The sequence below is a fragment of the Brachypodium distachyon genome, chromosome 4 (genome assembly GCF_000005505.3).
Source record: "Brachypodium distachyon strain Bd21 chromosome 4, Brachypodium_distachyon_v3.0, whole genome shotgun sequence".
NCBI classification, from domain to species: domain Eukaryota; kingdom Viridiplantae; phylum Streptophyta; class Magnoliopsida; order Poales; family Poaceae; genus Brachypodium; species Brachypodium distachyon.
The window spans coordinates 2,880,361-2,908,117 of record NC_016134.3 but is presented as its reverse complement, the minus strand read 5'-3'; the positions used below and the strand labels follow the sequence as shown (position 1 = coordinate 2,908,117).

At 44.8% G+C, this 27,757-nt stretch overlaps 3 protein-coding genes and 1 pseudogene across 6 annotated transcripts; all 4 read right to left on the bottom strand.

The window, feature by feature from the left end:
• Window positions 1–6,019, bottom strand: LOC100831601 (annotated as a pseudogene).
• Window positions 6,020–6,567: 548 nt separating this feature from the next.
• Window positions 6,568–9,740, bottom strand: LOC104584365. The gene is made up of 5 exons (XM_010238811.3): window positions 9,425–9,740; window positions 9,211–9,264; window positions 9,002–9,080; window positions 8,845–8,914; window positions 6,568–8,253 (listed from the first exon to the last, which is right to left on the bottom strand). Exons 4-5 carry the CDS (start codon window positions 8,852–8,854, stop codon window positions 7,097–7,099), a joined length of 1,167 nt encoding a protein of 388 aa, XP_010237113.1. The 5' UTR covers window positions 8,855–8,914; window positions 9,002–9,080; window positions 9,211–9,264; window positions 9,425–9,740; the 3' UTR covers window positions 6,568–7,096.
• Window positions 9,741–10,519: 779 nt separating this feature from the next.
• LOC100831297 lies at window positions 10,520–13,681 on the bottom strand. Of its 3 annotated transcripts, none has more exons than XM_003579203.4 (3): window positions 13,315–13,681; window positions 12,991–13,091; window positions 10,520–12,248 (listed from the first exon to the last, which is right to left on the bottom strand). In XM_003579203.4, the coding sequence occupies exon 3, from the start codon at window positions 12,244–12,246 to the stop codon at window positions 10,921–10,923; it is 1,326 nt and encodes a 441-aa protein (XP_003579251.1). In that variant the 5' UTR covers window positions 12,247–12,248; window positions 12,991–13,091; window positions 13,315–13,681; the 3' UTR covers window positions 10,520–10,920. The 3 variants fall into 3 exon arrangements, with proteins under 3 accessions (XP_003579251.1, XP_014757681.1, XP_014757680.1); XM_014902195.2 differs by having other exon boundaries at window positions 13,319–13,681; XM_014902194.2 differs by having other exon boundaries at window positions 13,322–13,681.
• Window positions 13,682–18,081: 4,400 nt separating this feature from the next.
• On the bottom strand, window positions 18,082–20,825 carry LOC100842183 (formin-like protein 6). Of its 2 annotated transcripts, XM_003578509.4 has the most exons (5): window positions 19,858–20,820; window positions 19,412–19,695; window positions 19,153–19,246; window positions 18,681–18,797; window positions 18,082–18,587 (listed from the first exon to the last, which is right to left on the bottom strand). In XM_003578509.4, the coding sequence occupies exons 1-5, from the start codon at window positions 20,699–20,701 to the stop codon at window positions 18,319–18,321; spliced, it is 1,608 nt and encodes a 535-aa protein (XP_003578557.1). In that variant the 5' UTR covers window positions 20,702–20,820; the 3' UTR covers window positions 18,082–18,318. The 2 variants fall into 2 exon arrangements, with proteins under 2 accessions (XP_003578557.1, XP_024310914.1); XM_024455146.1 differs by lacking the exons at window positions 18,082–18,587; window positions 18,681–18,797 and adding an exon at window positions 18,808–18,953 and having other exon boundaries at window positions 19,858–20,825.
• Between the last annotated feature and the right edge of the window lie 6,932 nt (window positions 20,826–27,757).

Below are 27,757 nucleotides of genomic sequence, written 5' to 3'. Positions count from 1 at the left end.
TGTAAAATGGGAAGTGAGATGTTATCGCCACAAACTGTCTGTCATAACCACATTGGCACATTGCCACTGGGTAGCAACAGCAGGGGTGGCTGTAAATCTGCTACGAGTAGGAGCAATGAGATACAGCATTTATGGGATGAAAAATGGCGGCCAAACTTATTTTCTATGAAGACTGTAAGTAAACTACTTGTACTTTCATACAATCACACACAGATTCTCTTGCACACTCTAAAAACAAGATGGCAACGAAACATAAAACGACAGAAAATTAAAGTAAACAGCGACTTCATAATCACCACAAGCAGGCCTCTGCAATCACAAAATGGCACATGGTGACAACAGCGGAGCATAGAGATGATCATAACCTTTCATTCTTTGCCCGATTAGGCGGATGCTCGAAACTCATGAACCGGTGGACGAGCGGCCCATGCCTTCTTTATGGAGTTCAATTCGTTGACTACGCCGTTCATCTTCATTCTGCGACTCGGGGAATCCTCGCAGCAAGCTAGCCCGAGCTTAAACATAGGATATAAGAATATATCCATGATATGTTGTGTGCTTCCGCTGTAGGTTGCAGTAGCATCCAGTATTTCCAGTAGCTTATCAGGATAGGCCATTTTGACATAGTCTACAAGACTGGTGGCGCCATTGATGAAACTGTCAGTTGGCCTTTTTCCAGTAAACATTTCCAATAGTAACACCCCGTAGCTATATATGTCACCAGCTGTGGAGGTTTCAGATCCCGAGCCGTACTCTGATAGACATACAAATGAAAGTTAATGTTGGCTACATACATGAGTAGACATAGAATCGGTGATGTCACTCTTTAATTGAATTTGGCAAAATAATACACACTAACCAGATTGTATATTTATCGAAGAAATAATATTAGCAGGAAAAATAAAAAATTTAAGATGGAAAAATTATCGAGAAGCATTAGCAATTAATATATAGTTCAACTCAAATTCAAGCAATATTGCTGACCTGGTGCGACGTATCCAATCGTGCCTTTAATCACAAATGAACTGCTTGCGGCTCCAGTACCACTTTGCTTGGATGCATCAGTACACATTATCTTTGCTAGACCAAAGTCAGTAACATGCGCACCAATGTCATCATCTAGAAGGATGTTGCATGGTTTGATGTCACAGTGAACTATGGATGGCTCAATTTGATGGTGAAGGTATTCTAATGCCTCAGCAACATCAAGTGCAATGCATAGCCTTTCCATCAAACTTAGCCTTCTAATGGTCATACCATTAGTCATTGTGTTTGGGTGCAGCCACTCGTCTAAATTTCCATTGCAGATAAATTTTAAGACAAGTGCCTTGAACTCATCACCATTATGGTCCAAACTGCTACACACAGTGATCACCTTGACAAGTTTCCGGTGTCGGATCTTCCTTAGGGCTTCACACTCCCTCAAGAAACTTCTATTAGCTCCCTGTTTGCCAAGATTGAGAACTTTGACTGCTACAGTACATAAACTATCATCAAGACTTAGAGTTCCAATGTACACGTTGCCAAAAGTTCCAGAGCCAATCAAATTTGCCGGTGAGAATGAATTCGTTGCTGCATCTATCTCAGCATAGGATATCCTCTCATGCTTCTCATTGTGAAATCCGGTTTCTTGATGAACAGTATTTGTTTTGGTTCTTGTCTTCATAAAGTAGCATGCAGTCAGGGAGCACATGAACAACATCAAGGTTCCAACCATACAAAAGAGTATGACACGACGCTGATACTGCGAAGCCTGGTGTGAACCTATAGATGGGCATGAAGAGAGTTGCAAGAATGGAGGACCTCCACACAGCATGTCATTGCCTGTGAGCGACAATATAGTGGCACTGCGAAAGATACCTGTATTCGGCACAGGGCCAGATAGGTTATTGAAGGAGAGGTTGAGATATGTTAGAAGCTCGAAGCTCTCAAGGAACTCTGGTACGGGTCCTACTAAGTTGTTGCTAGAAAGATCCAACTTTCCAAGGCCTCTCAAAGAAGAGAAAGCTTTCGGGATTATCCCTTGCAATAGGTTTGCTCGCAAGTATAGGGAATTCAGTAGGACGCAACTGCCGAGGGCATCTGGGATTTCACCAGATAGCCTGTTCATTGATATGTCAATTCCGACGAGGCTGTTCAAGTGCCCAATCTGTGTTGGAATGGAGCCAGTTAGAGCGTTGTTAGAGAGGTTGAGAAGTAGGGTCAGAGAGGGAATACGAAGTATTTCCTGTGGGATTTCCCCACTCAAGGAGTTACCAGAAAGATCCAGAGATCCAAGATTTGTGAGATTACCAAGGCTTGCTGGATTGTGCCTTCCAGAAAGTTATTAGATAGAGAGAGGCTGCTTAACTGTGTGATATTACCTAATGACTGTGGAATCTGACCATAAAATTGACTATGGGATAGGTCAAGATACTGGAGGCTAGGAATCTGGCCAATATCCAGAGGCAAGGTGCCTGTGAAGAGGCTATCTGACAGGAAGAACTTCGTCAGCTTTTGAAACTTGCCTAAGCCGTCAGGTATGGTCCCAGCTATTTTGTTCATACCTAGTGTAATCAAGTGGAGCTCTTCTGATAGGTTGGCAATAGTAATTGGCATAAAACCTTCGAGGTTGTTTTGTTCAAAGTCTAGTATTCTCAAGTTGCTACAATTAGTTAATGATGTAAGGAAATCCCAATCCCTGGGCTCTTTGGCTTGAAGTACATTGTTTCCTACCGAAAATAACCTCAAACTACCTTGGATGCCAATATCCCGTGGAATCAGACCATAATACCTATTTCCGTGGAGAATGAAATATGTAAGTGCGGATGCATTTGAAAAGGAGGCTGGTATTGATCCTTCGAATTGGTTCGCCGGTGTGGAAAAAACAATTAGCTTGGGAAGCCTAAAGCCAACATCAAGCGGCAGAGATCCTGACAGCTGGTTGAAGCCGATTCTGAAGACTGTGATGGAAGAAATATTGAACATGGATGGAGGAAAAGGGCCTTCCAGTTTGTTATCCTCGATTTCAAATCGAATAAGATTAGCCATCTTACCTAGAGCCGGAGAGATGTGGCCACTGAAACCATTGTTGGTTAAGTCTAAGTGTGTCAATGATGTCAGGTTGCCCAACCATCTAGAAATTTGGCCATGAAAATTGTTGCTCTGCAAGCTAAGCTTTGTGAGGGCTGTTAGGTTGGAGAATGACAACGGAATATCACCAGTCAGATTGTTATGAGTGACATTGAGAAATATGAGCTTTGATAGGAGACCCATGGAAGAAGGCATGGAACCAGAGAGATAGTTCACCCCCAGGTCCAAGCCACGAAGTGCTGCACAGCCACTGAGGCTGCCTGGGATGTCACCTTCCAGGTTGTTCATTGAAAGATCGAGGACACGAAGATGGGTCAGGTTGCCGAGCTGCGGGAAGATTGTGCCGGCCAGGCCAAAGCCCTGCAGGCGTATGGCAGTCACACGGCCGGGGTGCCGGCGGTCACTGCAGGCCACGCCCCTCCATTTGCAGAAACCAGGCACCTTAGTGCTGGTACTGTTGCCAGCATGGTCCCAAGACCAAGAGGACAGTGCGTGCGTAGGGTCCCTGGTGAAGGATTTGAATGACAGGAGGACCGAGAGATCACCACTGTTGGCAGTTCCATTGTTGGTAGGTTGAGAGCTGGATGTGAGGAAAAGGAGGATAAGAGTGAGAAGATAGAGGATCAAGAGCTGCCGTGTCCTCTGGATTTTCATGGTTGAGCAAGGAGGTGGAGGCGATTATTCTATTCTTTCCCTTCCAAGTCTTAAATAAGGTGGAGGTTGTCCTTTATTATTAATTTTGTGATGACTAATATCACTATCAGAAGAAAACGTGTGACAATGACCATGTTTTGTCTTGTGTGATATGCAATTAAAGATAGGATATGATTTCAAATGTTGAAATATTCCAATGATTGTTACAGCGCAATGGAATTAGATGTTAGAGAAAAACAGGGTCATATGGAATTTTATGTTCATGTGAAGTAATCAGTTCAATCAGCAAGTTACCGAATATCGAACATACGGTTGTTGCTACATGGTGTGCTCATGCTTTAGTCTCTCCATCACAGGGCATGCCTAGCTGTTAACAGCTTGAAAAATGGAATTATCTGTGTGAGCTTTGCTGTACTTGTAAAGCACTTGCCTACCCGATAGTAACTTTAATTTATATCCAGATTTATAACCTTTTAAAAAGCTGGTCATGCTTTCATATTGAAATATGGACCGAGTGTAGTGATTTTTATGAGACAAGTGAATGCATATTGTAATATATACAAATTCTATTTTGTAAGTAAGGACAGGCCAAACAAACAAACTTTTACATTTTGTAATGACAAATATCTCTATCAAAAGTAAAATAAAACAGAAGTGTGACAACAACTGGTGTGATATCCCGTGCCATGTAGTTGATGACGTGACATAATTGCAAATGCTGAAATATTCCAATGATGTTACAGGAAATGGCAATAAATCAGACATAGAGAAAAACAGGTTAGTATGGAAAAATAATTGTTCATGTGGCACAAACAGATCAATCAGAAACACTGAAGACTGAAAACCTCCAATTAGAAAAGTCGCATGGATAAATGAAATGATAAGGATCGTGATGGTCACCAAAGGACTCAATATCAGAATTGGATGTAGACCTGTCCAGAAGGCTTTCTTCTCCTTCCATAAGACTGACTGATTTCTCAACGTTTCCAGTAAGATTAATCGATTCATCAGGCTTGCAAGCTCTGGAATTAAAGTAGCAATACACAATGATGGAGGCTTTCCTATGTAAGTAATTACCAAAGTTTTAACACGGGCAAGTAGCAGAAGAAAAGAAATGAGTTTCTTTAGTTAAGAACCAAAATAGAAAATATAATTGGTGTCAACGAAAACAGAACGTCAGAAGCTGAGTATCTGTTTACCATTAGGAGAAGAAAAGACGTTTGTCAGTGAATGCATATTGCAATACATATAAATTCGCTTTTCTAAGTGAGGACATGCTAAACAAAACAAACTTTTACATTTTGTAATGACAAATATCTCTATCCAAAGTTCAATAAAAAAGGAGTGTGACAACAACTAGTGTGATGTCCTGTGCCATGTAGTTGATGATGCGAGATAGTTTCAAATGTTGAATATTCCAATGATGCTACAGGAAATGGCATAAATGAGACTTAGAGAAAAACAGGACAGTATGGATATTTTTTTGTTCATGTGGCACAAACAGCTCAACAAGAAAAGTCACCAAAGACTGAAAACCCCCGCCAATTAGAAAAGTCACATCGATAAATGAAATGATAAGGATCGTGATTTTCATCAAATGGTCTCCTCTCCTTCCATAAGACTGGCCGATAGCTCACCATATCCAGCTTGCAAGCTCTGGAATTAAAGAAGTTATACACAATGATGGAGGCTTTCGTAAGTAGGTTCCCAAATTTTCAACACGGGCAAGTAGCAGAAGAAAAAGAAATGAGATTCTTCAGTTAAAAAACAAAATAGAAAATATAATTGGTGTCAACGAGAACAGAGCTTCAGACACTGAGTTCAGCTTGTTTTACAAAGGGGAAGGAAAGATGTTTGTCAGTTTGTTTTAACAGCAAGCAGTCGCAGTTGCAAAGTTTGTCTGAGAGAGCACTATCGATAAGATCAGTTAAATTCCCACTTGCTTTCTAGGAATCAATCGTGCCAGAGAGACCATAGGATCTACAGCGTCCGTAACCCTAGCTGGAATGCGGCAATTAGCAAACAACCACCGCGCGTACTGGACCAGGACATGGGTCGAACACCTTACGTGCATCCAATTCCAAAGAACGTACACGCGCGAAGAAGAGGCGGCAAGATGGAGGGATTCTAGAAGTTCTGGGGGTGCGCTGTACGCACCTTTCTCCCCCGCCTAGTGGAGCTCCTCGCGGTGGTCGACACAGTGAGGCTCCGCCGGCGAGTCGCCGCAGCGAGCTCCGAACGCCGGGAGGAGAGGACCCAGAGGGGTTTCGGTGTGTTTTGTGTGGTAACGTTGGGCTCAAATCAACGCTTCATCCAACGGTTAGAAACAAAACAAAAAACAAAAAACAAAAAACATAATATTAAGATCAATCAGGTGGTTAAATTGGATCGACTTAGACTGTAATGTGGTTAGTATGGTTTCATCCCGTTTGGTCCGATCACGTTTGTTTATTTTATTGTTTGGCTAACCAATTTTAAAGAAACACCTGTTGTAGATACAAGTGGAAGGTGAACGAAATGGTTGTAATACCAAAATGTGACAGAAATCAGTACTAACCACAGACTCTGAAGCAACTCGGTATATTGTGCAAGTCGCTAACACCACCAAGTTTATCGGTTTGTCAAGAGGAAAAGAGAGCAATCACAGCCACAAACTCATCATCATTATCCAAGCATGCAAAATGCCACCAAAATTTGACCGTCCAATAAAAGATGTCTCAAGTTTGTCAAAATTTAGATGTATCTAAACATGACTTAGTGTATAGATGCATTCAAATTTAGTCAAAGTTGAGACATCTTTTATTGAACGGAGGGAGTACTAAAATAGGCCATCTGGAAGCATGCATTTAACAATCATGTTATCAAGATAGAAGATACCAACATTTACAAAACCAGAGAAGTATAAAGTGAAACAAAGAATGCACTGGAACTCCAGATCATTAGTGCTAAAGTAATCCATTTCATGTAACTGGACAAAACTGCTTCACCATAGAAGCAAGCTCTCAATGAATACCATGGTGCTCAGTCCTTTAAAAAAAGTATCGACATCATAGCCTGCAAACTATCTACCAATAGACAGAAAATGCAGTTTCTGACTCATGAACCTAAACACCAGTGAGTCAACAAATCTAATTGACTCGACACGACAATCAGCATAGGCTCACAACGAACCATCCTTCACAGTTGCGGTTCGAACTGCACCCTCAGGTACCTAAGGATTTAGATCAGGGAACTTAGGCTTCAGTTCAAGCCTTTAGATTCTACTGCTGCATCAAACCTAGGTGACGATCACAAACAACTCAGATGTACATACTCTTTCACTTCAACAGGGAGACCAACCACATTGCCACCCTTTCTTCAAGGAAATGACTTAAGTGCTCTGACTCGTTTGGCTATCGGTGACATTGGACCTCTCCTCGCCCGAACTATTAGTGGGAGCTGGGGCATCGAGATCAATCTTCTGCTTTTTCTCCTGTGTCACAGCAACAGCAGAATCATGAAGAATTTCAGGATCAAGCTTGGGCCTTTTCAGTTCTGACACAGCAGGTTTTCCAGAACAACCAGAAACCCTTTGGCAATCGTCAGTGCAACTCGGCTCCACCTCGACAACAGGGATTCCATTCTCACCCTTCTCAATACCTCCAATGGGACCCCCAGAAGCTGCGTCTGCCTCAGACTTTAGCATCAAGAGAGTATGCGCAGCACGATATACTTCAACCTGCTCCAAAACATCCTGCAAATTGCCCATCCTCTCACCACCCGCATAGCATTCCACAGAACATGAACTCTTCTCCGGGTCAGAAGTGAGCACCTCGTGTGAATCATCAGCAGCTGATTCGCCACCTGGACTATCAGTTCCTGGCTCATCATCAGAAGTTGTATCCCTGTGTGAATCATCAGCAGCTGATTCGTCACCTGGACTATCAGTTCCTGGCTCATCATCAGAAGTTGTATCCCTGTGTGGATCATCAGCAGCTGATTCGTCACCTGGACTATCAGTTCCTGGCTCATCTTCAGAAGTTATATCCCCGCCCAGTTGTCCTTGGAGAGACTGGGGAGCCTCTACAACATCTAACTTGTGTTCCGGTTCCGCCAGAGATGGTGAACTCTTCTCCGAACATGAAGTGAGCACCTCGTCTGAATAATCAGTACCTGATTTGTCACCTGGACTATCAGTTCCTGGCTCATCAACAGAAGTTGTATCCTCGCCCAGTTGTTCTTGGAGAGGCTGGGGAGCCTCTACAACATCTAACTTTTGTTCTGGTTCCGTCAGAGATGGCTGCTTCTGCTTCGGCATGCCAAACCCCAAGACATCATTATTGCTGCCCCAAGGATCATCAAAAGCTGGGTTATCATAGTTGTCAGGAACATTCAGACCAAGCTGGCCACACTGGGCACTGCTTGAAGCTTCTTCCTGTCCTGCAGCATTTCGTCCCAGCTTCTCAGGGGACTTGCATTTATCCTCATGGTCACACAAAGCCTGCATACTTTTGTAGGTCTTGCCGCAGGTACTGCACTTGACCATTTCTGAAGCATAGAGCGCTTAAAGTAAGTAACGACGCGTCATGGGAATTCAGCAAATTTATAAAGCAAAACCATGGAAGTAGCAACAGTGGAAGTATCCTAATTGAGAGCTGCAACACAGCAGTACCAGGCACTAGCTATAACAGCAATACATATTTAGAAAAATCAGGGAACCCAACTCTGAATCACAGCTAGCTCGTGGTAATTAAGAAGATGACATAGGGAATTAAGCAAGCCATTCTCAGCCGTGTGACCAATTAATTGAAAGACAAGGCTTAATGAGAATCTTCAGCAAAGGTAAGAAATTTTCACTTTCTGAAACAAGAACAGAAGAAAGGACATGGAAGAACTCATCGAGTCAATTATGTTAAATACTTCATCCAGATACATTAATTCGATCCAACCACAATCTTGTTCGAAGACAACAACTTTGCTCCTGAAAGAGCAAATCAAGAACAGACACACGATCGTAGCATCTTGAACAAACAAGAACTGAAACATAATTCGAGCATTCATGCAAACAAGGGGTATGCAGGAACTTCCTCTAACAAGCAGAGTAGGCAGTAGTTAGTGAGACAGGCACACGATTCATACCTGGAGGCATCTTGCAGAAAATGGTAAGCGGTCAAATTGGTCAGGAAAAGCAAGAACTTGAACTTGAGGACTGGAACAAGAAAAGAAATGTATTAGCAAAGACATCGTATAAGCACAAACAAATACAGAATCCATGGTTCCACTAGAATCCACAAACCAGAGACAAGCTCGTATTGAACTCTTGGCGAAAGACCAAGAACGCAGTTCTGGTTTGGTCAATCCACTTCTTCAGATAACTAGCAAAGATAGGGATTGGTTAATCACGAATTCACGATGGCATCCACAAATTGAATAAATACAGCATTAGAAGTAGAGCCTGCGCTAACAATGGAATCGAACGGATTGAGGTAGGCACGGTATTTGTACCTTGGCTTCGGGGCTTTTTCTGGAAACTGTTCAGTAAATCCAAGAACTCGCCGGCTGAAACAACAATGCGGCAAATGGATTAGCAAGAACTCATAGAAGACTCAAGCAAGAGAATCGACAAGCCCGTCTCGAGTTCTAGGCGAAGGACCGAATCAAGAACCGTAACAGGGCAGCGAACAGTAAACCATGCAAGAACGCAAGAATCAGAACCTACCTCAAAATCTTTGTGCCGATTCCAGGTTCTAATCAAACTGCGATGTGAGACCTGTGGTTGCGGGGCAAAAGAATTGGTGGAATGCGGCGAGTTATGGTATCGTCTCCCCCCGAATCTCTACTTGGTGGTTCTTCCTGGCAGTTCTTTTGGTGGGCGCGCGCAACTAACCGAGCGAGGGCGGGGGGGTGGGGTGTTCTTATAGGCTTCTGCATCCTGTGAATCTGGACTCTGCTGCGTCCTAGGTTCATCCTGCCCAGTGTCCACGGCGGCGGCTCCGCGGCACGGCCGCTGCGTGTGCAAGGAGCGGAGAACAGAAGCAGCAGGGGTTTGGGGAAGAAGCATGGAGAAGGAAGAGGGGAGGACATTGTGTGGAAAGACAATTCTGCCCCTCCATTCAGTAGGAGTTGCATCAAGATACGTGCATAGCCATATCTTTTTAGAGAATACGTGCATAGGTGATAGGTGTCACACATGGAACTCTCGCAGAAATTGTTATACATTTTCCTCTCAAAAGAAATTGTTATATTTTGACGAGTGACAAACTGATTTGTAGGTTGCATTCTCAAATCACTTCAAAATTTAAATTTCTATGAATTTGGCCCATATCGTCAAAGAAAATACTACCTCCGATCCCAAATAATTGTTGTTCTAGTTCAAACCTGCGACACTTATTTTGGATCGGAGTGAGTACCATTTTTAGCATTTTTATTCGATGATCACAACAGTGTATATAACTAATTAACGGATTTGTCCGGAGCTATCAGGACCGGAGATGGAGGAGTAGTAGGTGAGTTAGCTCGGACTGAGGTTTGATCATTCACATACAAATGTACAATCCAACGGATGAAATTTGGATACTTCAAATACAACCTGTTGCACTAGATCTCTGTGTTCCCCAGCATTTATTCAAGTACAGTTAGTTCATCATCACCCTTGGACTGAAACTGCAGCCTGCAGGCATGCATTCTGTAGTCCATGGCCTGAAAGAAATTAGAGAGAGCAGCATTACTCACGGTTTTGGACCAGCTGACTGCACACAAGCCATGTGTGCATACATACAGTCTGTCATGGCCAAGGTTTCAGCGAAGAATCCCATTAAAACAATGAAATAGAGAAACTGCAGCAAACAACTCTGGCCAGCTTCTCTTTATTAACGAATCCTTTCAAGATATGAGCATTTACAGAAACACAAATGTGTAAAAGCTAACTAAAGTTGTTAGGTAACTCCAGATCAATACTACTAGAATGACACAATCTCTTGTCTGCTTTTAACTGAGAAAAGCTTCTTCACTGTCAGCAACCAAGCAACAGCATTAGATCAGCGTCCTTCACTATCCTGACAAATTTGCCAGTAAAGGAAAGTATCAGTACAAAGCTCGTGGGTTGTGACTATCTGCAAGCAGACATATTGGAGTTTTTGCTACTAATATGATTGACCTATATACAAAACTGAAGTGGCTGTGGCAGTTCAGATGACAGTGAGCACTGGCATTGGCTCAGTGAACAGTGCTTGCCAAACACACCCGCTTAGGTTCAGAATTCAAGCCCGAGAAAACGTAGTCTCTGACGGCAAGAGCTGGAAGTCTGTGATCAAGCAACCTGGAGTCCAGTTCAAGCTTCTTCTTTTGCTCTTTGGTCACAACAAAATCGGGACAATCAGCAAGCCCTTGACGATCATTGCGCCTAGGATGGTGACACCTCATGTGGCCTCCCAGCGATTGCCCTGACCCAAATGACTTCTGACATGCATTGCACTGGTACCTCTTGACCTTCACTGCAGATGAACACTTCATCTCCTCAACTGCACTGATACCTCTTGACCTGAGTTCAGCATCTTCAGTAAGCCCATAATCAAGCACATTCAGCTCTATCTCTTTGGGAGCATTGGCGACCGAATGGTTATCCTTCTCAGGAACATTGGGGGTCAAACAGGTGTCCTTGGGACTATTGGGGATCAAAGTGCTGTCCTTCTCAGGAACATTGGGGATCAAAGTGCTGTCCTTCTTGGGAACATTGATGATCAAGCTGTTGTCCTTCTCGCATTGTCCACAGCAATCCTCATAAGCTGAATTCTTGGGAACAGTGGGGACCAAAGGTTTGCACTTGAGATCACTGGCAAATAAATGGGTATCCTTCTTGGGGACATTGGGGATCAAGTTGTTGTCCTTCTCGCATTGCCCATAGCAATCATCATAAGCTGAACTCTTGTGACCTTTTGGCTTCTTGAACCCAGCAGATCGAACCAGCAGATGATCAAAAGAATTCAACTTCACATCCTTTGACACATTGGGTATCAAAATCGTCCTGTCCTTATCTTCTCCATAGCAATCTTCATAAGCCGAAATCTTGCTAGAATGCTCTGAAAGCAGTAGGAGAGTAATTGCAGCATCTGTCTCACCAAATGTGTGCACTGGCATCTCCCTCTTTGACCGCTTGCGCTTCACAGGAGGAGACAACATGACATCATTGTCACCATCAGCAATGACCAGAGCTTCCATCAGCCCAGGTGCTTCTTCAATGGGCTTGCCCAACACCTTCTTCTCGCTGTGCTTCCTCATGTGCTCCCTCGGAGAATTGCAGGTAGAGAATACCTTTGGGCACAGATGACATTGTGTTCCCGAGGACGGCACAGAAGTCTCCTTGTCACTTGGACTCAACAGCGTCACGTGCAAGTCGACAACAATGGCAGTAGGACCTGGCGTGCTCTTTGGCTGCTTGGCGTTGCGCCAGTGGCATGACATGTGGCCTCCAAGAGCCTTCCCCGAAGAGAAGCTCTTGTTGCACTTGTTGCACACGTGCTTCGGTCTTCCTCGTGGTGCCATATCTAAACCATTACAAAGTTTCACTGGGTCAGAACACACAAAGATGAACTAACTCACTCATTGCCACAGTGCTGCTCCATTGATGCATTTCATTACCAGAAACTGATCAAAGCTTTCTGAATAAAAGCAACAAGCAAACTGCTGAAGTTTGTTTCCTATCAGCAATTACATGAACAATCCTTGCAAAAAAGTAAAGCAATTACAGAAACACAATACGGTGGAGAAAGCAAAATGCACTAGAACACTACACCATTTCTACTAAAATCACAGGTTCAAACATTGCATGCAGCTGAAACAAATAACAGAACGAAAGCATAAGCAAGCAACAAATTCTTCGCCTGCGCCATTCAGAAAACAAAACCTCAGCTCTGGAAATAAAAGGGGAGAATCACAATCTACTGAAGCTAAACTTAAGTCTCCCCTAACAGATTAAGCAAGAGCACACCAAGACTTCTGGAGAGAGAAAAAGAAGTGAACTCACTAACTGCTTCTTCTTTAAAGAACAGTACAAAACAATCAAACATGATGCGACAGCTGAGAATCTATGAATCATTACAAGGTCTACGGGACAATCAAAGACCACAGTGATAATACGCTAGATGAAACAGACACGAATTCTCGCCTCTTTGGGGCATTTCCGCAAACACGAGGACTGCATTTGATCAGACAGTACAAGAACGGGAAGAAGAACTCGCGGTAAACAACAGCAGTAACAAAATTGAGTAATGGGGGTGGGATTTTCACCTGGAAGCTCGAATTCCGCAAGAGAGGAGAGCGGGGCAATGTGTGTGACAGGCGCGGACGGATTGCTCGATTGGGGGGGAAATGCGAAGGGGACTTGATCACTGAAACGAGATTGCACGAAACGGGTTAGAATTCAGAGCGCACAGGCAGGCACGAGCGATCCACCCGAGAGGACACTTCAAACCACACGAAATCCCAGAAAAATCTTCAGTAACGACGAGGGACGATCGATTTCGAACCAACAACGGGAACCGATTGTTGATTGAAGAACCGAGACGCGAGAACAAGCGAGAAGGGGAGAAGGATTGGCGCTCGGAGACTAACCCACCACCTGGATTCCGAGGAAGAAGGAGGCGAGGAATCGATCAGGCTAGCTATCCCGCACGCCGCTGCGCTGCGCGCCGGCCTCTTCCTCCTCCTCTGTCCCTCGCAGCCCCTTTTCGGTTTGTGTAGTGTAGCCGCAGCGGAACAGCAAGAGCTCGCGTTCTTGAGGGGCTGGGGGTAGTTATAGACGGCCGCGGGGCAGGAATGTGGACTGGACCCTGTACCAGGTTCATGATGGGAGACGAGGGATGGGGGGGAGTCGCCGGCTTTGCCTTGCCGGGGGCGTTTCGGTGGAGACAGACAGAGCCTGCAGAGGAGACGAAGGCTTCAACTGAGAAGGAGGAAGAGCTGTGTGGCTAGGAGCACCCATCGGACGGTCAGGGAAACATGGCCCGGGGGCCTTTCTATTTTTCTCCCCAGCTGCTCACGGTAGGAGTAACTTGGTAGTAACATAAGTGCCAACTAAGCATTTTTGTGATGTGGTATACTAATAAATGAAAAAAAAGAGTTTTGTGATGTGGCATACTAATAAATAAATGAAAAAAAAGAGGAAGTTGGTAACTAGATAAGGTGCTGCTATAAGTACGACGTCCGACGCTTGTAGGATCCAACGTGGCACGCAGTCTTTCTTTTCCTCTCGAGGCAACGCAGATTAGATTAAAAAAAAACAACAATTTGTTCCGTCGGTTGTGCCTACCATTTAGGATTTTGCTATTTTTCCTCTGGCAGTTATCCCCTTGATCGCTCCTGGATTTCACGGTGCCCACGTTCACGGCAAGGACCATTTTAAGTGACTGTGCAAATCTTGTATCGTTAATATTTCTAGTTTGCTGTGATTCTGCTTTGAAGGTATATATGCATATGCATAGTTTGTTACGTATCTTTTACAACGGAATTTCTAGGAGAAGTGTATCTGCTCAGATTTTTTTTTTTCTGAGACAAGTGTATTTGCTCAGATTTGTCGGAAAAAAAATGTCAATCATATATAGCAGCTGGGTCTTTCATGAGAAAATTGGATTTGGTCATTTGGGCTAGGCTCGAGTATGGGCTAAGAAGATATGGTGAGGCACCAGGGAATCGGATCACGTACGAAGATCCTACGAAACTCGTCATGCGCACAACACTTTCATAAGTAGATATGTTACCATAACATCACACAAATTAAAGTAAGATGAGTTTACAACCTAATAAATGACACAATGCATGACGCCACCAACAATGGATACTACACGAGTACCAAGAACTACTAGTTCAATCAGAAAAATGTTTCAATATAATGAATAGTCAGTGGTTACTTTGAAGAAGTAACAGCCTCTTCACGAGTATCAAAAAATGAAAGAGGATGACATATGGGTCCATCGAGAAAAAAATGAAAAAAAACATGTTAAGGAGGAAGAAAAAATAATTAGTAACCACCGACGTCGGAGATGCCCTTATGTTTCTAAATTTTGATTTCCTCATATCTAACGGAGACGAAACCAATCGGAGAAGCGGCCTTGCTCGAGCGACCGGATACGGCTTGGGTGCTGATACGATTACGCCTTCGAGCTCCGGAAGCGGCTCCGTGTCCATGTAGATGAGATCGTAGCCGTCTAGTACTTCTTCTTCTTCGTCGGAGGAGGCGTAATAGTAGAGCTTGACGTTGACCTGGGCGCCGGTGGCGGAGTTGACGAGGAGGAGGTTGGAGCGGTCTCGTCGGCGGCGGCCAGCCAGCCGTGGGAGCCGCCCATCACGTAGCGGGACCGGAAGGCGGGGTCCGGGATTGTGGTTTCGGTGAGCTTGTTCGTGGAGAGCTAGTGAAGGACGGCCGTTGTGGCGCCATGGTCGCCGGAGGAGTAGACGAGGCAGGGAAGCTGCGGCTTGGAACAATGGTAATGGACATAGGCAGCGCCTGAAGAAGCCGGAGGTTCCACGGTAGTGGCTTGCGCCATTGATTCGAGCAGTATACCGGTTCCGCGATCGATGGCATAAAAAAGCTGGGAAGGAGTGCCACGGACGTCCCGTTTCATGTATTTGTATCCTGTGACCAAAATCTTGGAGGACGGGTACCCAAATTAGAGGAACCAGTAATAATTTGGTTAACGACAGGTAAATAATGTTGTCACCTGTGACCAACTTGGACGCGTGTTGTAGTCTTTTCCCGTTTGGCTTTATTTTGGCAACCGCAACCTTGTTGTAAGCGTAATTAATAAGCTAGCTATATATTCCAGGAAACAGAACCCGGTTACAACAATGTTGCAGAGGTTTGGCACTGTTTCTGTTCGCAATGGATTTGTCGATCGATGCATCCAAAGAAATATCACGGGTGATCTGATAAAAAAAAAGCAAATAACTTTCGTAAAGCAGCAAACAAAAGAAAACCTCTCACGCTGAAACTTACGGAGTCCCTGTGTATATAATAATAAAAGCACGAAGATTTCCTTCGTCGTCGTCCGCCGTGCATCAATTTTCGTGCATGTTCTGATTTTCCGTGTCTTCTTACACTCCATCGAACCTTCTTTTTCCTATTCCCACGGCGCTGACTTCCTAGGCCGCCGCCGCCGCCGACTCAACTGCCCGCGCAACACCTCCCTGCGGTGACCGCTCTCGATACGCGTCGGTGTCAGATTAGATTATCGTGCAAGAGACGAGCAAAGGGGTCCAGAGCTGATCGGCGCTATCCACCGTTCCTCGTGCACTGCACCACCGCGTGCTCTGACGCTAGCCACGGCCGGCGGGCGGTGTGGACTGGGTGCCATGTCCGTGGCCGCTGCTGCTAGCATTAGCCCCGAGATCATTTTGATGAATGTCCAATTATATTGTTATGTTTTGTATAAACATGAATTTTCGTATGCACATGTTTAAGAGGCCGTGGCAACGCACGGTCACTGTACTATACAATACTTAATTCATGACCAGATCAAAAGAAACTTTGGATCAGGAAACTATGCCCCTTCCCTGATTGTTCCACGTCTGCTCCTAGCACCAAGCCTGACATAATTACAAATCTTACTTCTATGGCAAGCTCATAATTCTCAGAAACTTGCAAATCAAATAAACCCTTTCAAACTATGAAACTAACAGGACTTAAATCATGACCAGATGCTTAGAACAACTCTGCAGCATGTCTGCGCCGAGATTTAATTCAGTTGCTTTCCAAAGCACAATCGGTGTACTCTCTCCGATCCTAAATTGTTGTCGAAATATTACATGTATCTAGACATTTTTTAAAAATAGATACATCATATTTAGCAAATTTGAGTCAAGAATTTAGCATCAGAGGGAGTACTTGAGCAGCAAAGCTCATACATAACTCTCTCAAAGTTGCAGACTAAAGAAATCCTCTCACACTCTCAAACTTACAATACTACTGCCTCTGACTCAAATTTGCCCAAATATGAATGTATATATTCTTAAAAAACGTCTAGATATGTGTAACATTTCCACGACAATTTAGCATCTGCTAAACGAAAAACGAAATGATTAAGCTACACCCGGCCGTGTCGTGTGGCGCCTCGTATCTCCTGCCCTTGAATGCGCCACAAGATTCCTGCAGCCAAAATGCGCCGCCGCCATGTGGGGAGCCGGCCCCGCCGTCGCGGGGCTTAACATGATTTAAATCAAGCTGTCAAAAATAAACAGGACTTAAATCAAGCTGTCAAAAATGCAAAACGACTCTATAGTCTATAGTACGTCTGCACCAAGATTTAATTCGATTGATTTTTTTCTCCAAAGCACAACTCTTTATCAGCTAACCAGCCCCATTCTTCAGCAACTTTCTGAAGCCCTGTCCAATAAGCAAACACAGGTTGGAAAGATGAGCACATCGTGAACGGTTGCGACATTTTCAAATTGCCCTGCACACCACTGCAAGCCGCACAAAGAAGATCCTCACAAGGCAGAAAACCATGGCGAAATTGCCCAAGCGAAGCAGGAACCATAGAAGTTCCAAGGAAAGCACCTACAACACCCCAAGATTAAAAAAAGAAGAAGCAACGGAGCACGTGAAAAACAGGCGTCGAGACATTTCAACCTCATTATAAAGAGCAAGTGAAAAACAGATGTCAAGACATTTGAACCTCATTACAACAGAGCAAGTGAAAAGACAGATGCCAAGACGTTTCAACCTCATTACGAAACATGCAAATAGGGGAACCAGGCCAATTTATCTCTCTCATGTTAACTTTGGTGATTACAGCATTAAGATACATCTGCCAGAAAACATAAAAACAATCTAAATATTAAGAGTATAAGCTAAATCAAGACCAAAAGAGTTGTTTTCTAGCAAACCATAAAGAGACCTTGGAAGAGGTTGAGAGCTCTATACAGATACGGAGTAGCCCTAATCTCTGTACAGCCGAACTACTCCTTGTAGTATCGGATCTTGTTTTTGTTCTCTTTTTCTTTTGCCCCTCTGAGAGTTTTTTGTTGTAACCGTTTCCCTCTTGCTTAATGAAATGGCAGAGCACCTGCTTTTGCATCAAATAAAATAAAGAGACCTAGCATAGTAAATCTCCCCATGCAGAGTCTAAACCTCATCCAAGAGTATCAGGTCAAGAACTAGTTAAAGCACCAAACAGATTCAAAATAGAGGTCGACCGAGAGAAATGGAATGGTCTCAGCAGCCTCTTTCTCAAAGAGAGAGGGAGAGAGAGTTCCCTGAGAAAAGGAATACAGTAGGGTACAATCTTGTTCATGACAGTTGTCGACACGTTAGGGAAATCCCTCTCAGACTGATGAAACATTTTTTTCGAGGAAAAAAACTACTCCGTAACAAGATTTAAATCATGACCAGATCAAAAAGGCAACTCTGCACTGAGATTAACTCAATTTTTTTTCCTCCGAAGCCCAATTGGCATGGGCGTGTATACATTTGTTGTCAATTGTACAGATGATCGAGTGTACCTCAAAAATTTGCAACAACCTCCTAGTTTGCAGAAAGTTGCAACTAAAGAAATCCTATCAGACGGCTAACGCAGTAACAAAATAAAACTCCCAAACTAACGTGACCAAATAAATGAAAACTTAGGACGAGGATACACTGACGCTGGCCTTTTGATTTCTGCCGGCTAGCACTGGTTTGAGCTTGCAAGCGCACGTGTGATTTTTTAGGTGTGTCGTACCACCACTGGAACCGCCTGTCAGTACCTTGGAGCAGTGGTTGCACACTGCAAACGTCAACACGTTTCCTTTGATGTCGCGTGCAAATATCTTTGTGAAGTACTCCCAAACATCCGAGCCCACTTTGCGCTTTTTCGACTCCGCATGGTCAGCGGTTGGAGGAACGCCTCTCTCTGTGTACGACACAACGAGAAAGGAAAGAAATGTTAATACTCTGAGTACTTTTTCTAGGTTTATTAATTTATCTTTCTGTGCAATATGCTTACGCGTGGAGGTGTCAGGGTCAGGATCACCGACCAAGAACCCAGGATTTGGCGTGAAAGGAATAAATCTTGGACAGGAACGCTGGTCCTGGTAATGGTGTACTGTTACTTTCGACAATCCTGTAAGGTGTTGAGTTGAATTAAGAAACTGAATTGGAGCATTGATCGCTCACTTACAGGCAAGGATTGTTAGCACTTAAATAACCATAACATGCAGATGATGAGAAGATTAACAGCTAGCATGACTCATCCTTAGTTCCTTGTAACAACATATTGCTGCATGACCATGTTCTCTTGTCAGATACTATTGTGTAGTATTAATTAAATATAATTGGATGGGAGTATTAAAGAAACGGAATTTCTTCTTGAAACCAAACATTCCTAGCTAGCTTGCATTTCAGAACGTGCTAGTGCTGAATTATACTCCTACATATGATATATTATTCTGTACGGGATAATAGCATTCTTTAATTACCATCGCATCGTCCTTCATGAAATGTGGGGCATTTGGGCCTGGGGTCGTACCCGGGTGAGTCTTGCTCGAATACGTGGCACAGAGCCAAATCATCCTGCGGTTATTATGCAACGAACACGCAGCATATAGCACCTCTTAGTACAAACAAGTTTATAATAATCAAAGCCAATTAGACAAACCGGATACTGATTAGTGATTGCATACGTGCTCAAGCATGATGTTTACCTGCCTGCATTGCATGAACCCGAATTTTACATACCTCTACAAAATATGAGCCGTTCACACGGGAGTAGACGTTCATGATCCACTTGGTCTTGGTACCACTCTTGGTGCGGAATTCAAAGGTCTTCTTAAACCCGACGATACACCATATATCATTCCTCTCCCCCGCCGAGTCTCTTAGCGTCCAGTACCCATCCGGTGTTTCCAGTGTAAACTTTTTCCTTTGACCGTTTTCTAATAATTGTGTGTTTTGGGCAAAACAAAGTTTAAGGTTATCCGTGAGATAGTGGATTCCTATCCTCCCCTCCCCGCGATCAACCCCTGCACGTAAGAGTGAATAAAACACACTGCTATAAATTAACTGCACCTGATTGTGTTCATGAAAGTACTAGCGTAGTACCTCAATATGAAGTATGGCATGTATAATCGCGGAAGCAAAATTAACTCTTAATTAAACAAACTACTACTCTGTAGTCCACATACCAGGTAGTTCCTGCGGGTTCTTGACAGGGAGGTCGGCGTTCACGACTGCACGACGTCTCGGTTGAGAGATGTATTTCCGCGGCAGGCGTTCACATGCTGGGTCGAGGTGCTTTAGCAGGAGCTCCACATCCGTGACGTCAGGCAAGTCCGGGAGTCTCCAGGCTTGTAATTCCTCCTCGATGGCCGATCTTGGCCGATCTGTCTGGCCGGGCAAAGGAGGAGGAACGGGGCGAACGGTGCTGGAAACCGAATCACCGCTTGAAGGCGGTTGTAATTCCGCGGCGAGGGATGATCGAGGCAGATCTATGTTCATATGGTAGCTGGGCAAAGGAGGAGGAGACGAAAGTTGATCGATCGGGAACCCTGCATCAGACGAAAGTTCAGCGAGGGACGATTGAGGCAGATCTATGTTCATATGGCGGCTGGGTGAAGGAGGAGGAACGTGACGAACGGGGGTGGGAACCAAATCACCGCCTGGGGGTGGTTGTAATTCAACAGCGACGGGTGATTTAGGCGGATCTACGTTCATTTGGTAGCTGGGTAAAGGAGGAGAAGACCAAAGTTGATCGATCGGGAACCCCGCATCACTGGGGGTGGAAACCAAATCACCGTCAGCTGGGGGTGGTTGAAATTCCGCAGCGACGGACGATTGGGGCAGATCTATGTTCATATGATGGCTGGGTGAAGGAGGAGGAGGCGGAGATGGATGATGCGAAAGAGGATCGATCGGGAAACCCCAATCCAGAGGAGTGGAAGCGAAATCGTCGAAGTAGCCAACCCCAATCCAGAGGATCGATCGGGAGAACACTTTATCCCCAACCTCGAAGCTCCCTTCCTGTCCCATCGCACCTTGATGTGGCGAGATACGGCCGGGCAGAGGGAGGAGAGGAGAGCAGAGGTGGGACTTGGGAGGTGGGTGGGAGGCGCACTTTCGAGCTGGAATGAGGATTGGGATTTGGGAAGACATCACGGTTTATAATGACGAGGCGCGCGTTTGGCAAAGGCATGCCTACCCGACCCGACGCAACGGCGGGCCGGGCATGGGACACTGCTCCTTCGGTCAAAACCTTTTCTGCTCAACTCTGGAAGGCATGCGATGCCAGGCGGATCGGGCCGCGTGGTTTTGGCGCTTTCCTTTCCCAACTTTTCGTCGCACTGCTCGAATTATTAAATATTAAAAAGAAAAAAAAAACCAAATTCGAGCGGCCCGGGCTCGTTGGTACCCGAAACGCAAACCAGAAGCACCAAGTCACCAACCCCAAACATTATTCTACAACAATGCCGTGGCTGTTGCCACGGCCTCTCCCGTTCCTTTCGCTTTCACAGATTCATCGAACAAGTGTGAACAATCTTCGAATTTTTTTTTTTGGTCCAAAGATTTTGCTTGAAAGGAGCTGCTCAAAACGTTCCTCCGTGTATGAAGAAATTTGATTTTATACATATATGTTGATACAAACAACGTCCGATCAAAGTTCCACCTTTTAAAACATACTCCCGTCGTTCCTAAATTCTTGCCTTTGTTTAGTTCAAATTTGAACTACCTAAAATCAAGACAAAAATTTAGGAACACGGGGATTAGCATATTTAAATACAAAGACCTACCAAATATCACGAGCATATGTGCGTGCGTTCATTGGGGTGAGTGTGCGTCCCTGTTTGTGAAGTCTGCATTTGTACTGTGTTTTTTCAACAAAAAAAAATATCACGAGCATACAAGCGAAGATCATATGATCAGCTTTTACCAATTACTCTCTCCGTCCGGTATTAAGTGATGTAAATATGTCTAGATACGTATGTACCTACACATTAAAACACGTCTAGATACATGTGTATGTAGACAAATTTGCGACACTAAATACCGGACGGAGGGGGCACAATACCCGTAGTAATTAAGCTCTCCACGAAATGCAGATAAGTGATGAGAAGAGGAAAAATATATATAGTTGAGCATAAGAGAACAAATGTCAGGTCATCTTGTAGAGAAATAAAAACTAGCTCCAAGAAACAAAAGAGATTTAGGCCCTCTTTGGATTGAAGGAACTCCAAAGGAACTTTGTAATGTTTCAATCCATAGGAATATTTCCTAAAGAGTCTCCTTGGCTTCCTATGCCATTTTTTCCTTATGGCATCAGCCTTTTCTTTCTTCTTTTGTTTGGCTTCGGCCTCCTTGTAACCTGTTCGGATTGTTTTTTTTCCTCTACTTAATGCAATGACAGTGCTCATGTCTTTTCCGTCAAAAAAAATTAAAATGCTTAAGTTTGATTTTTTTTGTCGAATAAAGTTTAATTTCACATGTTAATTTTCAGTTTCAGTATGTAAGTCTATGGTTAGTTAGTCTTCAGTTTCGGTATAAAGTTTAAGTTTATGGGGCTTAGTTTGAATCTCACTTTCAGTTTTAACTAAAACTACATTATTTCATTTTCAGTTTTAAGTTTAAGCTTAAAATTAGTTTAACATATCGATCACTACAAGAATTTACACGAATTATGACGTTCCGAAGCCGTCATAATGGGGCCAAAAATTCGTCATGTAAAATATTTAATGATAGTCCTGCTAATTGTGGTGGACTTGTGCTCATAGATCATCGATCATGACAGAACGTCCCAGCCATCGTAAAGTTGGCCATCAATGACGGTTCTAGGCGGTCCCGATCCTTAGCAGGCCTTGGCTCCGCCCAGCCCATTAAGGCCAAGGCCTCCGCCCAGCCCATTAAGGCCGGTCAAGACGTCATTGATACGATGACATCAGCATTATTGTTAGAAGTGAATCTAATGTTTAACACGTGGGTTGACCGGCAACGCCATGAGGCAGGCCCACAGGACGACACATGTCGATGGTACGGACCTGTCAGAGGATGATAGGTCTGTCAAGTTCCGATAGGTTCACGAGTCGTCTTTTCATGGGTTCACGTGTCGACATTGCCGAGCTACAACGTGTGAGGAGCTACAGAAAAATCGACTTATCTCTAACTAAAAAATTAGCCGACTTAGATATAGCAAAACCAAAATAATAATAATAATAATAATAATAATAATAAAAGATATATCATCGCTACTGTCTGCACGGTGTAACCACCGTTTTATTACAATGCACGACCAAATGACATCTTTTCACATAAACGAAATGACGGACGAGGTAAATCAAAACACAACCATCTAAAAAAATAAAGAAACAGCTACTAGAAGCTTCCTTATTTGGATACAAAGAAAAGGAGCGCATGCACAACCATAAGTAATGCTTGGTTGCTACACGGCTGCACGCAGGTGCATCTTGTAGTGATTCCAGAGCGGAGACGTGCCCTGCTTCTTGCTGTGAGCTCTCAGCAAGCCGTCGCAGCTGAGGCAGACAGCGTACACGTCTTGAGAATCCTTCGCGTGTACCTTTGCAAAATGATCCCAAATAGCGGATCTGCTTTGCATCCGTTTGCGTTTTCGTCCTCTTCTATCCTCTGGCTCTGGCGCCAGGGCCATGAGTACCTCGTGGTTGTTGAAGTACTCACTGAGCGAACCAACGTCCAATTGATCTTCAAGGAGAGGGGATAATTGCAGATCCTCGTCTGATAATTAAGGCCATGAGTGAAAAACAAACCAATCTCAAATTGTATATATAATCCATCTCATCTCAAACTGTATGCCTATGTAATAGTGCAGTACCATTTAGAAATAAAGAAAAATCTACCCCTATCTTTTGATTTCTCTTACTTACATATGGGATGGTGCTCGGTGTTGAAGTCATTGAACATGTTGTCGACGTCTTCGAAGAATGGCCCTGTATATTCAGGCAGCGGCTCCAGGTTTGTCGCCAGATGGACAACCGCTTGATAGTGGAGTTGGCCTGCCGAGCAAAGGATATAATTTTATTTTTTTGAAAGAGACAAAGGATATAATCTGGATCAAGAAACCTCGTTTTGCTGCAGAGTCACTATAGACAGGGAGAGAGGAACATACCATCGTCTCTCAATTCGAAAACCTTGTACAGAGTCATTTTTCCCTACAGTCAAACAGGCAAAGGTAAAACACGTGAGTAAGTATCAAATAGATCAATTTTCTTTCCTTAACGTTTAATAACAAATAGCAGTTCTTTTTAAGCCCGAATATGAATTATATTTAAACTACATGGATTGTAAAGCTATCAGCACGCATGGTGAAAAAAATTGCACGCAAATTTTAGTCACTATATTTTAGAATCAAAGCAGCCCTGCATGCATGCGTGTTTTTTTTTTTGACGGGTCCTGCATGAGCGCTTTTTAATTAAAGGATCAATCAATTTTACTTACATCGATAACAAAGGAGTTCAAGTCTTCTGCACGGTCCAGTTTGTTGTACTGGATCACGGCCCAGCCCGTCTTGGCTCCATTGGGCTGATAGAACTCCAGCGTCCTTTTCACCCCAACATAACGATCACGGCCCGAGTCCGTCCCAGCTCCACCTCCAAGTCGTACCGCGGTGTGCCCGCCTTCTCTCTTCTGCTTCCACCGGCCGTGGGGCGTCTGCCACTGCAGCCCCGCCGCCACGAAGCAGCGGCGCAGCTCCGACGGGTGCAACGACGCCAGGTGCGCGTTCATCACCTCCGACGGCGTGATCCCCAGCGCCGCGTTCTCCGACTCGCGGCGCTGCTGCTTTGCGCGGAGGTAGTCTATGATTTCTGCGTCGGTGGCCGTGGATGGGTCGATTTCTAGGCCGACCGGGTACTCCTCGAGCTGGAACAATGGCAAGGTCCAATCGGGCTGGCCTTCCATTGGAGCTTAGCTAGATCAAGCTTGAGCAGTTGAGCCTTGAGGTGTGTGCGCTTCGATGGATGGATGGATGTGGAGTGCAAGATCGATGGTGCATGCTTGAGTGTTGAGTCGATGCACCGTGGTGGCTTATATAGGAGCGTAGAGCTTGTAAGAAATGGGAGTGGAAGGAGGAGAAGCTAGCAAAAGAAAGCTTCCTTCGATCGGGCATGGCCAGCCCGGACCGATCGCCGCCGTACCCGTAACTAGCCAGTATTCCGGGCCGGCCGGGAGGTAAAAGCAGCAGCTAGCTCTTCGGTCGGTCGGGCACGGCTTGCCCGATCGATCGACTGCCGTACCCGCAGCTAGCTCTCGGGTACACCCTTAGCTAGGCTCGGGTACGCCCGGATATAATTAACAAAGTATATGGCGCGAGCCCGACGGGTTTAATCTCCGGGCAGAGAAGAGGGATACATGCATGTATATATGAAAAAGAGAGATCAACAAGTCTCCGGGCGCGGATACACCCGACGACGACGATCAGCACTGCAAGCCACGGTAGAGGTAACCCGAGCGCGCGCTCGGGTTCAGAAAAGTTTCCCGCGTCATCCACAGCAAAGAATTAAGTGATGGGCCGGTCACGGCTGGCTTGGGCTGTAATCCACAACATAAAATCTCCAAGCCTCTGTTCTTTGTCTTTCTAGTGGCCGCCGTTTAGTGGGTTTCTTTTTTTCTCTGAGTAAATTAGAGAAAACCACCGCATTAGGGGTTAGAGTTCCACGTAGGTACCAGTTTTCGTTTTAGTTGTAAAAAATCACCGGATTAGCGTAAACCCTCGCTCGCTAGCGTTTAAGCCTGTTTCAGACAGGTTATGGCCACGGTCGGGCCAGCGTGTCTTGCTAGCCTGGCCTCCAGTGTGGTCTCTTTTCTTGCTCCCCACCCGTCGCGCTTGCCCCGGCCCGTCATGCTCGCGGCCGCGTGTCCCTGCTCCCCGCGCGTTGCTGCTCGTCACGTGCACCCCGGCCCACCGTGCTCGCGGCCGCTCGCTGCTCACTACTACAAAACGGTCTATATGCAACGGCACATCAGTAACGGGTCCGGCGCGACCGTTACTAATGAACAACATCACCGTCGGTCGCGGCCGTGATGAACACAGCGGGCTCTGCCCGTCCCCGCCCAGCCATACATCAGTGGCGGTCGCGCGAGACGACCGCCACTGATGAACCACGCATCAGTAACGGCCGCAGGACCCTGTTTCCCGCGCCGATGTTCGCCGCACTGCTCTCCGCGGCCATGGCAGCGAGCTCGCCCCGCAGCAGCTCCTGAATAGGGTAGCAAGACGATGGCCGGCTGCAGCTCCTAGATGGGGAATAAAGAGGGAGGAAGAAGAGAGAGTTGCCACACTGGCATGCCACGTCAGGCTGACCTGTGGACCCGTCTTGTCAGTTTTTGGGTTATTCGCTAAGAACCGGATACTTAGCGTAATCCGGTGGTTTTTAGTAAAAAGAAAATATAGACCGGTACCAATGTGCAACCCTAGCCGCTAATGTGGCGTTTTTTTAATTTACTCTAGTTTCCTAAATGGGTTGTCTCTGAAGCTCGTTATTTTTTTTTCTCTTTTCTTTTTCCTCGTTGGTGGTTTGGTGTTCATTCAGGCTGCACTGTGCCACTGTGCCACTCTGTGGATGTAGGTTCCAATTAAGACCCATTAGGCCCTGTTCGGTTCCGGGCCCAATCATGTGCGGTCTCGCCCACAAAAGCATTGTCGATTCGCCGACATTGGTAGCTTGACGTAGTCCCTTCATCCGCTTTTACGGGACGCATAACTTGAACAACTCAGTCCAACAATACCAGACGTCCTAGCACATAAGGTGCGGGACGGGTCAGGCGTGTAGCGGCCAGCCAATCGGTGCCTCGTTAGTTTCTACTAATTGGGCAATAGGATTGGAAACGCCTGGAATCGAGTGCAAGCCTTGGCCTAGCTGGATCCCAAAAAAATGACTCCACTCAAAAAAAAATAGTGACCTGACGTCGTTTTATCCTTGATGTCAAGAGCCTAGATTGACTTGATGCCTTACAAGTATTTATCTACAGAATTTCAGTATTCAACTTTTGTTTAGAAGATTATTATTCATAGAATTGTAAATCTAGGAAACTTTCCTATAGATCGCTATACCCTCCTTCCTGATTTTTCTTTTGAGCGATTCATGATAGTTCCGTCCTAATGGATTGGCTGCTTTTAGTATTTAGATGCAGCCTTTGTCGTATGCTAACCGTATATCGAAGGCTCATCACAAGGTTGCAATTAATGGGTTGCTTCTTCATTTGACCCAAGTGACATCGGGTAAGGATCTGGGCCAACCGACCTTTACGTCCATTCTGACATGGACCGTTTCGCTCAAAAAAGAAAATCTGACATGGACCGTCCATCGTTGGACAGTTCTCTGGCACGTACCAAAACACTGAATTTTAAACTAACACATATTTCAAAGCATATGCATCGATTATAATCCGGTCAAATCTCAAAGCATGCATATGCGTCATCTCCGTCAGAAATTTGGTTACACACATGCATTGCTTTTAATCTGGCCAAAATTTCAATCAATCAAAATGTGATTATATAATATTGCTTGCTTCTTGTTATTCTTATTTACCGTTCATCACAATATTTTTGACCCAACCAATTATATTAGGTTTAAGCATTCACGGCGGTTGGGCAACACGTGCCACGAGGAGGCTGGCTTTTGAGATTAAACCTCTGTGCTTTGATGATGGAAGCTGGTTTGTTTCGATTCTCAAAAAAAGAAGAAGAGAAGCTCTGTTTTCTCAAAAGAAAAAAAAAACTATGTAACAGAAAATAGAGCCATAGACTGGCCTGGCCCAATTAGGCCGTGTAAGTGTAAGCCGAGCCCTGCAAGTTTCATTCGGTTTAATGGGCCTGCCTGTAAGTTTCGGTAGATTGGACCAATTCCATAGTGGGCGCGAGAAAAGTCTGGTAACGGACAGCTGCAAAACAGGCCCAACACCAGCGACGAAATTACTGCGTCATCCGAAATTATGGACAGGCACAGTAATCATTTTGCTGACAAAAGAAATCATGAAGCTGTAAACTGGAGCTCAGGATATCATGTGCCAATTATTCTGGTAGAAAATACTTCCACCGTCTCATATTAAGTGACTTTCTAT